Here is a 19,930-nt window from a genome sequence, read left to right as displayed (position 1 = left end):
ATCTGTTAAGATGTCGGAGGGATACGGATGTGAGGGGGCTAATTGTAAACAATCAGCGTCGTGACCTGATTTCTAGTTTTTTTAGATGAGCGCTGCGTGTTATGGGTGTGTCAAGGATGGGCGGTGTTGTTATGCTTTAACAGTGGAGGCTGGTGGAGGTAGAAATCGGAGGACGGGCTCTTTGTAATGCATGGGATGAAATGAGGAATGGTATCAAACTCTTTGTGTTACAAAGAGCCTCTGTTAGCCTCCTTTAAACTTTGAAGGAGTTCAGAACGGCTCTTCTGTATTTCTCTCAGGAAACTTGTTACCTGCTTACTTGTGGGAGGTTGTTGGTGCCAAAAACCACACTATCCCCAGGCCTTAGCTAAGCTACTGAGTCTCAGGGTAACTGCCAACTGAGGAACTGAGGAAAGAGCTGCAGCTCAAGCCCACGAGCGAACTCTCCACCACCTCGCTCCAGTCATCAGGTGTAAACAATTACAAATTAAGTGGGGGGGGGGGGATCTGTTAAAGCTCAACACAAACGAGCAAGTGCCACATACAAACATCCTATTGTGCCACAGACACACGTAACTTCCCTTCAACTGTTTACTTTGTCCCTGGCCTGGTGGGTTGGTCAAATGGCTGTGGCTGGATATTGGCTGGACGGCCGTTCAGTCAGTCAATCTAAATTGACCGATACTTTTTTCATGTATGGGGAGAACTCAGTTTCGTTTCATTAGCATTTCTCTCTGCCGTGTACTTAACACAGGGTTGCCAAGTGGTGGTGGGGGGTAGAATTATGTTTCTGTGAAAGTGCGGGTGTCGCAGCACCCATAACACCTGTGGCTGCGACGCGCCTTGCTAACACACTTGTGTACCGTAGCACTAAGGATCCAAATGTTGACATCCAAAATGGCCGCCGCTGCTCTGCCAACCACGTTCCGAAGTGTAGCAGCAAGACGTCCATTTTAGCTGAGACAGCTAATGTGTTAATGGATGGCCCCCCCGATCTCCCATGTCAGCAAGTGAACCTCGGTTATACTGTGTTGGAGGGAAACAGCTCATTGAATTAATGGCTGTGGAAGACATGCATGTCCCCGTCAATAAGCCTGATTAACTTACATGATCAATGGAGCATTTACAACGCACAGCCTCGGTTGCTGATCTCTGCCCAACGAGGCATAAGTACTACTACAACCCTGCACCTGCGGTACTTAGCCTCAGCTACGACTACCTACGACTTAGCCTTTCACTATTTATATTTACTATACAGTATCAACTAGATACTGTATAGTCCCTGTGCTGTGTAACATCGATATTACAGGATGTCCATAGGTAATGCATGTGAAGAGCAGGGGAGGCTGGTGGAGGTAGAAATCGGAGGACGGGCTCGTTGTAATGCACGGAATGGAAGCGATACAATGGCATCAAACGTGTGTTTGATACCAATCTTCATTCCATTCCGATTTACAATGAGCCTGTCCTCCGATTTCTACCTCCACTAACCTCCACTGGTGAAGAGGCATGGATTAGAGGCTATGCCAAGATTGTAAAAAATAAAAATAAAATAAAAATAATACACCTATGGTTTATCGATATCTGGCCTATATTATGAGCATGAATATTCTTGATATCATATTGAATAGAGCACCAAAGGTAAGGAACCCTTTGGAAATTGAAAACATGTCACTATTGTAAGGATAATACACTGAACCTCCAGATGTAATTATGCAGGAATAGAAGCCATCATTAAACTTTCATTGTGTTGCTGCTTCACTTAAGATCTCTAAAAGGACATGACGGTATGCTTTATACGACACACACACACACACACACACACACACACACACACACACACACACAGCAGAGACCCTATAGAGATCTCTATGTACATCTGGCCCTGCATTGTACTGAATCCTCACCCCTACACCTAGGCCTCTCTCTCTGGAGGACGATTGACCCTGAAGCGCTCCATCCTCCTCCTCCTCCTCCTCCAACCTAAATCAAGCAGAAGATCCCAAGCGTTATGACACCAGGCCGACATTTGAGAGGTCATAGAGAATGCGCAGATGGGGTCATATCAGGGACCCGAGAGGATAGCTATCCAACATAAAGGTTTAATGGGGAGTTACTCTCTCTGGAAGGGATCCAGTGGAAGGGCAGCCGAGTACACATCCTCGCCGTGGTGAATCCTATAACGGAGGAGGGAGCTCATAAACGTTTAATAAGTCGCCGGCGAATATTTTACAGTTGGGGAGACAAGCGTTCCCCGGGCAACGCTTATGGACGGCCACATTGAAAGACATCTATTGGATTAAACGGTTACTCCCTCCGCCGACGGTTCTTTCTGATGTAATATTCTATTCAAGCCTGTAAAATATGACAATAAAGAAGTACGATGCTCAAACTGGGATTTAGAATGTGGCTGTATTTAATTTCAATGAATTGTCGTGATGTGTTAATGTCACTCATGTTAGAAATAAAGCATTTTTAAAATCTTGTTTCTTTCTCAAATCTTGAATACAATAAAAAAAAAAAGGATATATATATGTTACGGTACATGTGGGAAAACGGTACATGTGGGAAAACTAGGGTTAGGGTTAGGTGCTAGGGTGCTACGGTTAAGGTTAGGGTTAGGGTTAGGGGTAGGTTTAGGGTTAGGATTAGGGTTGGGGGTAGGGTTAGACATGCCAGCATGTACCAAGTGGACGTAGCACCTAACCCTAATCCTAGTTTTCCCACATGTACCGTATTCCCACATGTACCGTAACATATATATATATATAAGAAGGCCTAGAACAGGACACAAAAACACAATCAAACACACACAAGAAAACAAAACACACTAACACACGTCCTCTCTCTCTCTCTCTCTCTCTCTCTCTCTCTCTCTCTCTCTCTCTCCCTCCCCCCACCCCCCCCCCTCTCTCTGGTCTCCAGTCTGCTCCCAGTTCTCCAGAGGGGTCTACGCCATCTTCGGCTTCTACGACAAGAAGTCGGTGAACACGATAACGTCCTTCTGCGGGACGCTCCACGTGTCCTTCATCACGCCCAGCTTCCCCCTGGACGGGGTGCAGCAGTTCATCATCCAGATGAGGCCCGACATCAAGGGCCCGCTGCTCAGCCTCATAGAGTACTACAAGTGGGACAAGTTCGCTTACCTGTACGACAGCGACAGAGGTAGGACACACACTTATTACTTTGTTGTTGTTGTTGTTGTTGTTTTTATTGACTCATACAGTACCTACTGAACAGTATATGCAGTATACCTCCACTGGTCCTGGATTACTGTGCGTGCTTGTGTGTGGGTGTAGGTGTGCGTGTGCGTGTGTGTGCATCCTGGAGTCCCATGTGGTGTGTGTGTGTGTGTGTGTGTGTGTGTGCTTGCTTAGTTGTTTGTGTGTGTTGACATTTCACCAGTTATATTTCGAGTGGCTGTCATAAGGTGGCAGTGAAGACGCCTCGCAGTGGTATAACCACATTCCATCCAGCTGACGCCTTCCCTGGCAGAATGGCTGAATGTGATTACCGGAGACTCAGACGTACAAGACCTGATACTCCCAGTCTATGGACCTCAGAGGCTGTTTCACAAACCAGATCTCTCTCTCTCTCTCTCTATCCCTCCCTCCCCTCTCTCTTTCTCTCTCTCTCTCCCTATCCCTCCCTTCGTCTCTCTCTCGCTCTCTCACTCCCCTCCCCACCCTCTCTTCATCGCTCATCATCTATCTTTATCTCCCTCCCTAACCCCCCCCCCCTTCCCCCCGCCCTCCCCCCTGAGCTCTCTCTCACCAACCAGATCAGACCACGTCCTACTGTGTGTTCCTGCAGACGTTGTGTCACATACTGTTCCCCCGTGACCAGATGTGACACTTCCACAGAGGAACGCAGCATGTTTCACAGACATGGTGCCTATTAGCTGGGCACGGTGCCAGGTAGCAGGACACTGTGGAGAGGGTGTTGTGTTGCGGACCCCGACAAACAAGTTGTCAGATAGGATCCGTCGGCACATCCTGGTTGAGAGCTTGTTGGTATCACTGGTAGGGGAGTACCAGTGCTGTGCTCGTGTTTGTGTATGAGTGTGTGTGTTTGTGTATGAGTGTGTGTGTGTGTGTGTGTGTGTGTGTGTGTGTGTGTATGAGTGTTTGTGCTAGTGTGTGTGTGTGTGTGTGTGTGTATGAGTGTTTGTGCTAGTGTGTGTGTGTGTGTGTGTGTGTGTTTGTGCACACTTCTGTGTGCGCATGCATATGCTGTGCGTGTGTTGTGTTATTGTATTATTGTAAACTAGTGCCTTACTGCATGCAACAATTGGCGGGGATCATGTAAATGTGCTCATGGTGTTTGGTTTCCTGTAACTGTTCGTAATGGGGGCTTATTTGAAATTATACATTAGAATTTACTCATGATCAGCGATGCATTGCATTGTAGCTGTTGGCGGCTGCAATAACCCGCTGGGATAACAGTGATTGTAATCCATGGGAATTATCCTGTGAGACATTTGGAAAAAAAGAAATATACCATAGAGAGGATATGAATCCGCCCGCCGGCCTGATGAAGCACAGGAGAGAGAAGTAACAAATTGGTGATAGGACGTTCTGTTACAGCACAGGGCCTCGCACAACAATGGCTGAAAGGAGAGAGAAGATTATTATATATCAGCCTGTCACAAAAGCGAGAGGTTGAGGAGAGCCCGTCTTTTGTGAAGATGTACTTTTGGGAGAGTGAACATTCTGGAATAATAACTGAACGGACGGAAGCTGGATGGTGGAAGATGGAAAGTTGAGTGATGAGGGAGAGAGTCTTGTCAGAGAAGTGGGGTTTAGTCTCGTCAGAGAAGTTTAGTTCTGCAGATTAGTTCCTTGACAAGTTTCTCAAAGCAGTGACTGGGAGTGAGAGCAACAGGGCGCCTAGTTTTTTAGGCATGATACCTTGTTCTTTTTCGGCACCGGGACAATGATGAGTGACTTGAAGCGGGACGGGACTATACTGTACCTGTGGAGAGGGAGAGATTGAATATGTCCGTGAACACACCAGCCAGCTGCGGCACACACAGTTTGATCACCCAGCCTGGGATGCCGCCTGGCTCAGCCGTCTGTCCCCAACTCTCTCTACTGTACATCGCTCGCTCTCTCTCTCTCCCTCTCTCTCCATTCCCTCACACTCTCTTTATCTCTCATCATATCTTGTTATCTCTTCTCTATCCCCCCCTCCACCCTCCCTCTCTCTCTCTCAGAGCAGAGCTGTAGCCCACAGCTGTCTCATCACATGGAGCCTGTCGTTCCAGGGATCTCCCAGCTAGCAGCACAAGACAAGTCTGTGTCTGACAGTTGGCACAGTAAATGCGTATTACCTTTAGCTACGTTAAACAACCCTCATACTATAGGTCCCTGCACTCAAAAGAAGGTTCAACTAGGGAGATTACGGACGCTCAATGCCTGTTCGCAAAAGGCGCTAGCTTTGGCTACATTGAGGTCTTGCACCTCCTTTATTTATATACTGTAGAATGATAAGGTATAAAGTACGCTAATGCTAATGCTAGCACTAATACACTTTGTTTAGGGTTACAGTATGCTATTGCTAATGTAGTCCCCAGCTGAATGTCGCTCTATGACTCGCCCTTGTGCATTTCATCATCGCATGCCTCAGTCTAATTAGGTCAGATAGAGCCCCGCATTCCCATGGCAACCACCGATGTGCGCTGCGTTCACTGGTGCGGTGGCTTGTTGCTATGTGTGTGTGTGTGTGCGTGTTCACTCATTGATATTTGACTTACCTATACAGTAACATTGCTTTAGTGCTGTTTTTTTAGTCATTGTTATTATATAAAAAACTGATAAATAAATGTTTAGATCTTTTTTGCTGTCCTCTTAAAGACCTGCTAGATGTTCCATGAGACTTGCTAAATTGCTTAGAAATGCAGGAAATTGCAAAAATATTCAAGGGGAGGACCCCTACACCCCCAGTCAGAAGTGTCCTCACCACATTTCAAATCAAAACCTACGCTACTGTGTGTGTGTATGTGTGTGTGTGTGTGTGTGTGTGTGTGTGTGTGTGTGTGTGTGTGTGTGTGATGACACGTTTTTAAGCCGCAAGCACTTCGCGGCACCTCAGGGACAGAGTGGGCAGGGACAGAGAGCAGAGTGGCTCTCACCATTCCCCCTCAACGGATGTGTGTTTGTGTGTGTGTGTGTGTGTGTGTGTGTGTGTGTGTGTCTGTGTGTGTCAATGTGCGAGCTGCTGGTGGATATAATGAATCTCATTCGTACATTGAGACTAATTGCTAAACCTTTTGCTTCCTCTGTTGCTAGAGAGTCCTTTGAACATGATACTGGCAAAGCTGCGGTAGAACACAGCAGAGTGTCACATAGAGTGGTGGGGTTAAGTAGACAGATTATTTTAGGGAAACACTTCTTTCAGGGGAGGCTGGTGGAGGTAGAAATCGGAGGACGGGTTCAATGAAATTCATGAAGTGGATGATGCATGAGGATCAGCCACCACTGACTTCATTCGGTTATACAACATGGCTATGTCTCCTAAAGACCTCTTCATTCCCACTACTCCCATGTACAGTTTCTCTACTGTAAATAAACAATAATTTAAAAAAAGAAGTAATTCTTCCTTCTTCTAGCATGGCGACGGCCAATGGCCCTTGGTCGTAGCATAGATTTATTTTTCTTATGATGACTGATGGATAGACGATTCACTTACTGTACTTCTTGCAAATCTATTTGTTGTAAGTCGCTTTGGATAAATGTGTCTGCTAAAAGCCAAAAATGTAAATGCTATGTGCTAGCTACTGGAGACGCTACTGAATTTATATATAGTGTTTACATTGTTTGGACACATTCCTGACCTACGTATATTCGCTTTCGACTTAACGCATTGGAGAAGATCTAGAAGGTTCCTTTCTCCTTTGATATTCTCCTCCAATTGTCCAACTGTATATTCACTTTTATATACATGTATTTACACACACTGTAATACCTTACATAGTACCTAGTACTGTAATATCATACACTGTCTACATAATCATGTCTTTTGCACCATGACACTATTTGCACTGCCTGGTTAGATGCCAAACTACATTTTGTTGTCTCGGTACTTGTACTCTGTGCAATGACAATAACATTCTAACTAATCTAATCCAATCTAATTTAATCTAATCAATGCTTTTTGAGAACGAAGTAGGCAGCTCTGGTCTTGTTGTCTGCTGATGTTCTTCTTCTGTCTGTGACTTTCATTGATCCATGACTGATCATTTAGAGAGTTCACACATCTGGTTACGATTGGCTCCAAATGAGTTCCTGACCAAAAACCTGCAGACTTCAGCTCCCGTGGCCCAGCTGTCATTGAGTCTATCACAGCCTTGTCAGAATGCTCAGCACCAGTTAATTACTCTGTATAGATCAAAGTTATACACCAGTGAATTACTCTGTATACACCAGTGCTATGCTCCAAGCGACCCTGTTAGTGTCTCAATAAAGGGAAGGGAGGCTTGATTGGTCTCATGTTGATGACAGATTGCTTGAAAAAGGCTGGATACTGGTTATCCTGGTTATCCTGGTTACACTGGTTATCCTGGTAATGCTGGTTATACTGGTTACCCTGGTTTTACTGGTTAATTATTTCATTTTATTTTATTTATCTTCGTATGTATGTAAAGGGGTCCTTTTGTGACCAGGGTCTCTTTTTCAAGGGTGTCCTGCTGGATGTCTTTGGAGATCAAGTAGGGGAGGCTGGTAGAGGTAGACATTGGAGGATGGGCTCATTGAAATGCATGGGTTCATTGTAATGCATGGAACGGAATAAGGAATGATATCAAAGTTGGATACTATTCCTCATTCCGTTCCATGCATTACAATGAGCCCGTCCTCCGATTTCTATACCCCCACCAGCCTCCCCTGAGTAGCATCTACAACAGTTTACATTGTAGAGATGGGACTTGTAGTACTGTACTGCACATCCCACCTGCTCAGTGGCCTTGTGGTTAGAGAGTCCGCCCTGAGATTGGGAGGTAGTGAGTTTGATCCCCGGCAGAGTCATACCAAAGACTATAAAAATGGTACCCGATGCCTCCCTGCTTGGCACTCAGCATTAAGGGTTGGATTGGGGGTAAGACCCTGTGACATCAGTGTCATGTCCAGGGGGTGTACTTGTACATCAAGCCGCCTCACGCTACAGAGAAAAGGAGATAGGCTCCTGCCCTATGGGCCAATAGGCTCGAGAACCATCCGTTCTGAAAGCTACTTACTTACTGCCCATCCCGCAGAGACAGTGCATTTAAAATACCCTTTGGTTTTCATGAAATAAACTTATTACAATATGTACAGCATATTTAATACATCAATGAGAGTACAATAAGCTTCACTTGAGAGTTTAATAAAAACAAAGGGAGATGTTCTGATATGAATTGATTGTTATTTGCCAATGTTTGACTAATCTAAGATCTAATCCAGCCCTGGAGTCTCTGGATTCCGACTACGTGAGCTCCAACTGGGCATCCTGTCCAATCAGAGGATGACCGGGCATCCTGTCCAATCAGAGGACGACTGGGCATCCTGTCCAATCAGAGGACGACTGGGCATCCTGTCCAATCAGAAGACGACTAATCCTCTTTCTCCGGTTACAGAGGCTTTTCGAAATCAATCGCGATGTGTCTTTTGTGTTTTGCTATCTCCCCACGGGACCCTCTGGGTATTAGCCTTCTGCGTTGTGACGACGGGGTTATCTGAGGTTAGATAACAACGTTCTGTGTTGTTACTCTACCATGAACCTCCCTGATTGCAGCCACAAAGGGCATCAACAGAGGCCCCGGGCATCACAACAACATATGTCTTGTATTTCTAAACAGCCTCGGATGAGAAACATGGTTTTGATTCCCAACCATGATAATCCCCATCCCAGTTGGTTGGAGCTCAGCGTTCATATTCCGGCAGGCACAGTCTTTACTTTACAGAATCATCTGCAGCACAGTATAATCGATGGGATAGAAGTGGACGTTTTAGCGTGCACCTTTGCTCAGGGTCGAACTCACGCTGTGACGGTTCCACTGTGAGGTGCCTTTCGGGAGAGAGCGTTGGATGCAGTCTGTTGCCCCTTTCGGCCCACATTACATTTTGACCATTACAGACGCTTTTATCCAAACATACAATTAGAGATTACAGGGACAGTCTCCCTGGAGTAATTTAGGGCTATGTGCCTTACTCAAGTAAGCCAAGTGCCTTAATAGTGGTGGTGTTCCCAGGTGGGATTTAAACTCATGACCTTCTGATCACCAGTCCAACTCACTATCCTCTAGGCCACAAATACCCCATGGATACATATTCATAACACTCGTGGTTATGCCGATTGTCTGTTGCCCCGTTCTGCCCACATTAACATGCATTAGGATGCCCTCATTTGGGATGGGGGGTGCCCGTTTGCCCCTGGGTGGTACATGAATATGTTTATTTCAAAGTCTGTCCTCACCCCCTGTGGACTTCTCCCAGCGATGTGTCTAAGGCCAGGCAGACACTGGAGGATTTCACCCACGGATGAGCCAAGTTATCACAACAGCTCTTGGCGAAATGTACATGTCGTCTGAGAACGCGGTTCATCTGCAGTGAACTTTGTACGACTTGTGCAGAGTTAGCTGACAGCATGAAGAGAAGACACGGTCACATCCGGTTTGGATTCTGACTTCTACGTTTTTGGGTTGAGTGCATGTGTGTGCGTGCATGTGTGTGTTGTTTGTGTGTGTGTGTGTGTGTGAGAGAGAGACAGACTCCACTGACAGGGTGTGTGTGCGTGCGTGTGTATGTGTGTGTGTGTGTGTGTGTGTGTGTGTGTGTGTGTATGTGAGTGTCAGCTCCACTGACAGTGTGTGACTGTGTGTGTGTGTCCTTCGCCACCACAGCTCACTGCCCTCCTAGGGATGAGTCTCTGCTGCCTTGCTGTCATCCACACAGGATGAGTCTCTGCTGCCTTGCTGTCATCCACACAGGATGATGCTCGCTGGGAGATCTGACCACACTGTGGTCTCTGAACTGGAACACTGAACAGACACTTCACTCTCTGATCTAACACACAGAAGATACAATTCACTCTTTGAACTAACACACAAAAGAGACACCCCACTCTGATGTGGAACACAGATGAATCACTCACATTTACGGTCAAGCCGGAAAAAACAGGATGTCAATGGATGATAGAAAACTCAAAGCTGTTGAAATGTCTGCTATTGTTTGTGATGGAGTCCATTGATTGTGAAGAGGGTTTTCATAACTAGTATTCACAGTGGGTTTTCATAACTAGTGTGCATAGTGGGTTTTCATCAAGGGTTTCCATAGATTAGATTCAACCTTTTTGTCATTGCACAGAGTACAACGAAATGTATTTTTTACTCTAGACTCTAGACTTTACTCTACCCTGATGGCTGCACATCTGTGGTTAATGTGATCCCTCTATGAATGAATTAATGAATGCATGAATGAATGGTCTTTATTGTCATTAATACAGTACAGGTACTATAACCTTTGCACTACAGATGTTTACATTACTACCTTTGCACATACTGTATATTGCACATTTCACATGTCTCCTGATATAGCTTCTTTAATATTTCTGTACATTAGATACTGTACATAAACTACCTCACTGTACTAGCTACCTAACTGTACACAACTCATCTGTATACAGCCCATAACTGCATATACAGTACCTCTAAACTAAACTGATGCTTACAATACTTCCTCTGCACTTACTGTATTGTTTACCTACTACCATTCTTATTCTATTTATATCATATTCTTATATCACTATTTGCATGCTGGATGCTGAACTGCATTTCGTTATAGTACTCGTACTCTGCGATGACAATAAAGTTGAATCTAATCTAATCTAAATTAGCACCCCTGAAGCAATTAGGGGTTAAGTGCCTTGCGGGCGCAGCACCTTAGATATGATGCCAGCAACCCTCCAATCACCCGCTCACATGCAGCTCCCTCCTGAGGCGGGGATCGAACCAGCGACCTTTCCGATTGCTAGCTGGCCTCTCTAACCTCTAGGCGACATAGTGGGTTTTCATAGTGGTTTTCATAGTGGGTTTTCATATATTAGATTAGATTCAACCTTTGTCATGATGGAATCATTTATTGTGAAGAGGGTTTTCATAGCTGGTATTCATTGTGGGTTTTCATTACTGTGTTCCAATGAGCTTAGACAGTGTTTGTTAGACGGCTGGATGGTAACAATATGTGTTAGGGCCAAGGTAGACTGATTCCTGAATATCCTCTGAGAATAGCCACCTTTTCTATTAACCGGCTCCATCAGCTGTATAGAAATATGATTTCACGTTCAATACCGGGTGCACTTCTTTTCTCTGTAAGATCATGCAATAAACACGGATCATGAGCGATGAGTCAAGACCTTCCCAGTCATTGAACACGTTTGTAATTATCAAAACATATTATTTTCCAATTTCACTCAACGCCTACCCCCATACAGTATCGAGCAGTTACTGCCCTGCCACATCAGCTGATTTGGGACGCTGCTTGAATCATGTCGGGATTCCAATTATCTCCTTTAACGAGCATCGAAGAACCAGTCGACCCGAACGGCCTGATAATGACCTTCCAGTAATCATGACGTACAGTGTGTCCGGAGTAAAATTGCAAGCCGCCATGTTTCGATCTTCACCCAAGGCCCTCCCACTATCAGAAGAGCCGGTGTGTCCAGTCACACCGAATCGATTACAGTGTGTAATTCACCGCGTCCTCGCCGACACCGGGGTTGAAACACTCAGGCCCTTTATCAAATCATCCTCCATCCGCACTCGGCGCATCCCGGATCAATACTCGCCGAGGTTCTGCTCTGTTGTATCGTCATTAAACAAGGTAGAACACAGGAAGGAGAGGACTGTGAGGTGTAGGTCTAAAGATGATGGTTTAACCTTTGAGATAACTAACTTGCCGGCTGGGAGACAGGCCCTGTACTGTATTTAGCAGACGGTTAAAGCCGGTGCCACGAATGACTGTTCCTCTACGCTGTAGTGAATGCAGTACAAGGTTGACTTTGCCGTCATGCTTGTACCTATCCAATCCATCAGATATGTGTACGTCTGTAGGGGGGATGGGGGTAGGGTTCTACACAGGGTTGTACCCCCCCTCCATTTTCAATCTTTGTTCTCATGCCGCTCCAAAGTAAGAGGAGGGAACGTGACATTTCAGCGTTAGGCTACGCAAACTAGACTAAACCACGGAACGGGGGGGGCTCCGGATTTTGGGGGGACGCGATAGCCTTTCATCTCGGCTGAGTCAGAGCAGGCTTTGACCTCTATTCTAACCGTTTCCTGTTTCCTGTTTCTGCGCAGGACTGACCACGCTGCAGGTGGTGCTGGACATGGCGGCGGAGAGGAAGTGGCACGTGACGGCCATCAACGTGGGCAACCTGAAGGACGAGAGGAAGGACGAGGCGTACCGCTCGCTGTTCCAGGACCTGGAGAACAAGAAGGAGAGGAGGGTCATCCTGGACTGTGAGCAGGACAAGGTCAAAGACATCATGGAGCAGGTGGGTCAGAGGTCAGGGGTCAAGGGGGAGGATGATGCTGTCTTTAAAACAACAGATCTAGGGTCAGTTTACTTTCCCCAACATTATGGAACTGGTGAGCAGATGACAGAGCAGGATGGCGTTGTCTTTAACAAACGGACTAGGATCAGTTTAGCCTCAAAGACATTGTGGAGAAGGGGTAGGTCAGAGGTAAGGGGAGGATGGTGTTGTCTTTGACAACAGGGCTGGGACCAGTTTAGCCTCAAAGACATTGTGGAGCATCTGAGTAGAAGTCAGAGGTCAGAGTAGGATGGTATTGGTTTATAGCCTCAAAGACAAAGACCCAATACAGGACTAGGTACAGATGCTATGGTGGAGGTACAGATAAACATTAGGATTATCTTACCCTCCGAACATCCCGAACCTAAACCAATAGAGTTACAACTCAACACTCTAAGATCCTGCAGGAACTTAAACGGACTGAAATTGGTTGGTATCGTAGCTTTATTGCTTTGGTGTTCCAAAGACATTTATAGATTCAGGGTAGTGTTGTACTCTATTGAGACTGTATTGGCACAGCATGCTCTCTATGTTATCAATCAATCAATCAATCAAACTTTATTTATACAGCACACGTCATGTATTGAATGCAACTCCAAGTGCTGAACATAAAAACAATAGTAAATAAAATACAATAAAAGAAGAGGTAGGAGATAAGAAATAGATAAAATAAATACAACACAATAAAACCAGGAATCCCAAAATATTGTCATATTATGCAATCAATTAGTTGGGTATTTGATCCCGGTCCACACCACCTTGTTAATACCCAGGTCTAAGATTCCACACCTACTCACTAAATGGGCTGAGGCGCGATAACAGCCAAACTAATCGTTAACATAGACTGTAAACAAAACTCCTATTACAGGTTGAAGAGCTCCACACAAACACGTTATTTATCCATCTCCTCCTTCCGCCTGTGAGATGAGATTATCGATTAGTGTTTGAGGCACCTCAGACGTGTATTTAACCAAAACGCCGAAATCAATACCTGAGGATCCTCGTGTAGCCTCCTGCCTGCTGCGGGCTTTATCTGGGAGACCCAGACCTGCTTCCTGGCCCGACCTGCCTGACACAGACATTCACACACTATTATTCTAAATCGTTTTATCTAACGAGCTTGACAAACAGTTGTACCGGTCACGCGGCGGGATTAGTTCCAGGTGTGTCGAGGTTGAGTGGATTATCGCTCGCTGACGGTCTCTCCTGACTGTGACCAAAACTCTATTGAACAAATGATAATCGTTATGAGTGTCAAATGATGTTACTGCACTAATGTTGGAATATGGACATTGGAATTGGAACAGCTTGTGTGAGTGTGTGTGTGTGTGTGTGTGTGTGTGTGTGTGTGTGCGCCCGTGCGTGTGTGTGTATGTGTGTTGGTTTGTGTTAACAGTGTCTATTCGTGCCTGCAGGTCATCACCATTGGCCGTCACGTCAAAGGCTACCATTACATCGTCGCAAACTTGGTGAGTCAACATTTTCGTGGACCTAAATAAAAACACACTGATTCAATAACACCGTTTAATTGTAAATCCCCCTGTGCTTTGTTTCCGCTAACCTTTTCGTAACGTCAATAATTTGTATCTCTTCTCTAACCTTTGTGTGTGTTATTTATTCCAGGGGTTCGTCGACGGGGACCTGTCCAAGATCCAGTACGGCGGGGCGAACGTGTCTGGGTTCCAGATCGTAGATTTCGACGACCCGCTGGTGTCCAAGTTCGACCAGAGATGGGAGGCCCTGGAGGAGAAGGAGTACCCAGGGGCCGACAGCAAGATTAGGGTGAGAACACACACACACACACACATGTACACACACACACACACACACACACACACATATGTACACACGCAGGCACACACACACACACACAGGCACACACACATCTGTTGAGGAGGATTGGTGCGAGCCACTCAGCTCTGTCTCTGAGGAGCCGTGAAGTGTTTGTGTCCTCTCCCTCCCCCGTATTCACTCTCATACACTCACACTGTACTGTCCTGGGAATATACACACACACACACACACACATACACACACAAACACACACACACACACACACACACACACACACACACACAGATCCATCTCTCCCTACTTGTACTGTACAAACAGACACTCTGTCTACCAAACCACCATCTACCCCCTCCCCCCCCCTCTCTCTCTCTCTCTCTCTCTCTCTCTCTCTCTCTCTCTCTCTCTCTCTCTCTCTCTCTCTCTCTCTGCCCCTCCAGTACAACCATTTCCAGGCTCTGTCCCCACACTCCACTCCATCAGTCGCAACAGGAAAAAGTAATCTATGCTCAAGTCAGGGGCCAATGGCAGTCGTCGTGCTAGAAGAAGAAAGATAGTTTTTTTGGCTTGTTTTTTTATGACACAGGAGAAACAGTACAGGGGTAGTTGATTCTGCAGTTCTGACAGCCGTGGGAAGCTCGGCTCTCCCCCCCTCTCTCTCTGCCCCTCAAGTACAACCATAGCAGGCTCTGTCTAACCCACACTCACACATCCCCTCTCCCCCTCTCTCTCTGCCCCTCCAGTACAACCATAGCAGGCTCTGTCTAACCCACACTCACACATCCCCTCTCCCCCTCTCTCTCTGCCCCTCCAGTACACGTCGGCCCTGACCTACGACTCGGTGCAGGTGATGACCGAGGCCTTCCGCTACCTGCACAAGCAGCGCATCGACGTGTCCCGGCGAGCCAACAACGGGGACTGCCTGGCGAACCCCGCTGTGCCCTGGGCGCAGGGGGTGGAGATTGAGCGCGCTCTCAAACAGGTGGGCAGGCGGGTGGGCGGGCGCGAGACGAGACACACACGCACGCACACACACACGTCGCGTGCGAGCGCAGGTTGGGCGCAGGTTGCCGTGGCAACGGCCCAGAGCGGAACGGAGCTTCCTGGCATGCTTTCTACCGCACACACACACACACACACACACACACACACACACACACACACACACACACGCACGCACATTATTCTTCCTCGAGCTGGCAGCTCTATCGCACACACAGACATACACACACACACACACACACACACAGACACACACACACACACCCACCCACACACACATTATCCTCCCTCGAGTTAGCAGTGACAATAGCCATGCCCACACACACTTAGGATGCCTTCCCTGAGCCTCTTCTCTCACTGTTCCTACGAGGCCAACGCCAGAGACTGCACAGGAGGAGAGGCTGTATCTGCTGTGTCCTTCCTGTGCTTCAGAAGGTCTTTAACTGTGTCCTTCCTGTGCTTCAGAAGGTCTTTAACTGTGTCCTTCCTGTGCTTCAGAAGGTCTTTAACTGTGTCCTTCCTGTGCTTCAGAAGGTCTTTAACCGTGGCCTCCTCCTTCCTGACTGTCTTTGCTCCTTTGTGTCATGCAGGTGCGCGTCGACGGCCTGACAGGTAACATTCAGTTCGACCAATACGGGAAGAGAGTCAACTACTCAGTCAACATCATGGAGCTGAAAAACAACGGGCCTGTGAAGGTAAGGCCCCCCGAGGTGGACCATGTCTCTGCACTTCAACACTGCAAAAAGGCAGCGCTCAAAAACAAGAAAAGAAACCAATAAAATGGGGGAAATATTACTTAAAATAAGCAAAAGTATCCGCCAACAGAACAAGAAAATTCCGCTTGCCAAGATTTTTTAAAAACAAGTAAAGGATATCTTAAAACTAGTGCAGCCAGCCTAAAAAACATTGCCTTGATTTAAGATATTTATCGACTTAGATCCTTAGATTTACTTGTTGCAGTGTGGTGGGACCGTGTACCGTGTACAAGGTTACTTAAAGGTAGACTCGGGGATAGGCCAGACATATCAGACATGCCAAAAAAGGCACAGAACACTGAAGTAAACAACAAGAGGCACTCGTTCGATGTTGGTGTGGGCGTAACATCATCATGTGCGTGCCGGAGTTGGGTGTCTCTTCATATTTCTTGATTGTCACGGTTTTGCAACGACCTCTGGTAGTGTCTCCATGCTCTTTCCCCACTGACGGTAATATCTCAGTCTACCTTTAAAGAAGTACCACAAACATATGAATGGAAGTTGAAGTGTACTGACATTCAGAGACTGTCTTTATGTACTGTAGGAGTTTTTTGGAGCATGCTATAAATGAATGAGAATATGAGAGAAAGATCATTAATTCTCTGTCAGTTTACCTGGTTAAATGATTGATCAATAGATAAATGAGGATGACAATGAACCTTCGTTTTTAGGAGTCACATTGCTAACCACATTGTTCATTTCTTCCTCCTCAGATTGGGTACTGGAACGAGGTGGACAAAATGGCCGTCACTAAATCAGACGTGCTACCTACCAACTCAACAGATATGGAAAACAAAACAGTCATCGTCACCACTATTCTGGTAATGGTTTTGGACTGCGTATATCAACTGCTCTTTCTACAACCTGACTACTGTAAAAACTAGAAATGGATTATTCTCCCTGGCGTGTTTTCACATCACAACATCCATAGTATCCTTGGTAACAGCTCATGCATAATCAAACTCAAACAAGCTTCATTGTCCAATTGACAAACACAAGCCACACGATTCTCTGTTGGTTCAAGTCTGTTCCCATATTATGGGTGGTGATTTACAATCCTCCTGGTAAACGACCTTTGTTTTATGAAGCTGTCATCTGTACCGTGATGTAGAGGCGAGGCCGCTGGAACGAAACAGGATTTGTTTTTGTTGTTATCGTTGTTGACGTTGCTGTTGTTTACTCCCTCCAGGAAGCTCCGTACGTAATGCTGAAGAAGAACAGTGACCTTTTCCTAGACAATGAAAGATACGAGGGCTACTGTGTAGACCTGGCAGCTGAGATCGCCAAGCACTGCGGCTTCAAGTACCAGCTGAAGATCGTGGGGGACGGGAAGTACGGAGCCCGAGACGCCGAGACCAAGATCTGGAACGGGATGGTCGGGGAGCTGGTCTATGGGGTGAGGAACGCTCTACACCCGGGGGAGGCTGTTGGAGGTAGAAATCGGAGGACGGGGCTCATTGTAATGCATGGAATACAATGAAGAATGATATTCATTGTAATGCATGGAATGGAATGAGGAATGGTATCAAACACATGTCCTTCAATTTCTGCCTCCACCAGCCTCTCCTGTTTATACCCTACTGCTTTTGGCGCCATAGCTGTGACATATCAACACAGTTGCCCAACTTCATAACTAAATGTTAATAATTACATGGTCAAACCATAGTGTAGTGAAAAATGTGAATACATTGCCGCGTTGTTGAAAATCAATGACACATTGCTAGTCAACTAACACAGCTTGTTTTGTGAGCCTACTTACAATGTAAAGTAGTGTTATAGTTAACTAGGTAGCAGTGGGGATTACTCACCAAATCCAATGCCTGTCAGTATTTTGGCTTGACTAGCGAGTTTGTGTTGTGATTCTCACCACCGTTGAAACGTTCCATGTTTCAAAAGAAAAGTCTGAACATTTTGATTGGTTGCATTCACTCCCCCACTTTGGTACTATAAACAAGCTTCTCCACCCCCCCCCCCCCCCCCCCCACCCCCCCTCCCTGCCCTCTCCGTCACAGAAAGCGGACATAGCCGTGGCCCCTCTGACCATCACCCTGGTCCGCGAGGAGGTGATCGACTTCTCCAAGCCCTTCATGAGCCTGGGCATCTCCATCATGATCAAGAAGCCCCAGAAGTCCAAACCGGGGGTGTTCTCCTTCCTGGACCCGCTGGCCTACGAGATCTGGATGTGCATCGTGTTCGCCTACATCGGCGTCAGCGTGGTGCTCTTCCTGGTCAGCCGGTTCAGCCCCTACGAGTGGCACACCGAGGAGTACGAGGATGGGCAGATCCAGACTAATGAGTCGACCAACGAGTTTGGGATATTCAACAGTCTGTGGTTTTCCCTGGGCGCCTTTATGAGACAGGGGTGTGACATCTCGCCTAGGTGAGTTTGAAACACCCCCCCAGGTTGATATGATATTGGTTCGGTCCAGTGTGACAAGGGGTGTGACATCTCGCCTAGGGGAGTTTGAAACACCCCCCTCTGGTTGATATCTGTTGGTTGAGTCCAGTGACTGACCTGGGTGGCCTGGTGAATTCACAACCTAGCCACTTGTATTATTGTACTATGGCATTTTTCATCTCTTGCTTTGTTCACGAATCAAATTTAAAAAAAAAAGTTTATGTCTGATTACCTGATAACATGAACCTGTTTAGTGTTTAGGTTCATTGATAAGACCTCTGCAAATTCTATCCAAAGAGAAAGAAACCCAAGAATTCATTCACTTCAACAGTTGGTTAAGTGCTTCTGCTCTCGTCCATCCTTGGGTTATATTCTTGACAGACTTCCTGTAGAACCCTCAGTCTTATGTAACTGGACGTGCCTTGGCTTTAATTATAATTGTTATAGCCTTAATGAATTCGCTGTCATATTAGTGTTTGTCATATAGTGACTTAATGAGGTGTGAGTGCAGACGATTATGCTAAATAGTTTCCCACCTCCCAGCGTAGAGAGAGAGAGAGAGAGAGAGAGACAGAGAGAGAGAGGGAGAGAGAGAGAGAGAGAGAGAGAGAGAGAGAGAGAGAGAGAGAGAGAGAGAGAGAGAGAGACAGAGAGACAGAGAGACAGAGAGAGAGAGAGGAGAGAGGACAGTCACCGGGAGAGACATGTCATCAGCATCCCTCTATCTTCCTCGTCTCTCCTTCAGTCTGTCAGTAATGATGTGAGCGTTACTCTGGGGTTTGAACAGAGAGAGAGAGAGAGAGAGAGAGAGAGAGAGAGAGAGAGAGAGAGAGAGAGAGGTGGAGAGAGGGAGGGAGCGAGAGAGAGAAGGGGGGGGGGGGGGGGTTGTGTGGTGACAGAAAGTTTTCCCCAGCCCTCTAGTTATATAACAAGTTCCTAATGTTGTTTACTGTGCAGACAACAATGTTTTGTCTCAAGGCTGGTCCGACAGTTTTCCTTGCTACTCCTTATTAGTGTTACTTGTCACTGGATTTGGCACGTCTTTTATTGTGCAACAATGCATTCATGTTAATTTATTATGATTTAGTTTATGAGGTCTAAATCAGCGATCACAATGATTTTTACATTTAGCCTCTTTATTGCAAGTGTTTGATACTTCATTCCTCATTTCGCTCCATCCTCCATACATTAGAATGAGCCCGTCCTCCGATTTCTACCTCCACTAGCCTCCCCTGATTTTTTTTTTTTTTTTTTTATGTGGAGCTTTGCCTATTGACAGAAGGCACTGAGGAGTAGTCAGAATAACTGACCCTTGACCTTTTGGGTGTAACAATGACCTTTCCCATCTGGTAAGTTCACATAGTACAACCCACTTAACATCCATATCCATCCATATCAGTACGCCCTTCTCATCATG

General features: G+C 46.3%; 1 protein-coding gene across 2 annotated transcripts in view; it reads left to right on the top strand.

Moving 5' to 3' along the window:
* gria2b (glutamate receptor, ionotropic, AMPA 2b) overlaps positions 1-19,930 on the top strand; it is a gene marked incomplete at both ends in the record, with an annotated part of 48,348 nt that overhangs the window by 23,544 nt on the left and 4,874 nt on the right. For both annotated transcript variants that reach the window (XM_080526832.1, XM_080526833.1), the window contains 9 exons: positions 2,926-3,165; positions 12,332-12,528; positions 13,983-14,036; positions 14,191-14,349; positions 15,173-15,340; positions 15,951-16,055; positions 16,829-16,936; positions 17,305-17,511; positions 18,128-18,495. In XM_080526832.1, the coding sequence (XP_080382958.1) occupies positions 2,926-3,165; positions 12,332-12,528; positions 13,983-14,036; positions 14,191-14,349; positions 15,173-15,340; positions 15,951-16,055; positions 16,829-16,936; positions 17,305-17,511; positions 18,128-18,495 (1,606 nt within the window). The remainder of the gene's footprint in view (positions 1-2,925; positions 3,166-12,331; positions 12,529-13,982; positions 14,037-14,190; positions 14,350-15,172; positions 15,341-15,950; positions 16,056-16,828; positions 16,937-17,304; positions 17,512-18,127; positions 18,496-19,930) is intronic.

This window comes from Nansenia antarctica (assembly GCF_963989245.1).
Source record: "Nansenia antarctica genome assembly, chromosome: 3".
NCBI lineage: Eukaryota > Metazoa > Chordata > Actinopteri > Argentiniformes > Microstomatidae > Nansenia > Nansenia antarctica.
Note: the sequence above shows the minus strand (reverse complement) of the source record. Positions and strands in the feature narration are given on the sequence as shown.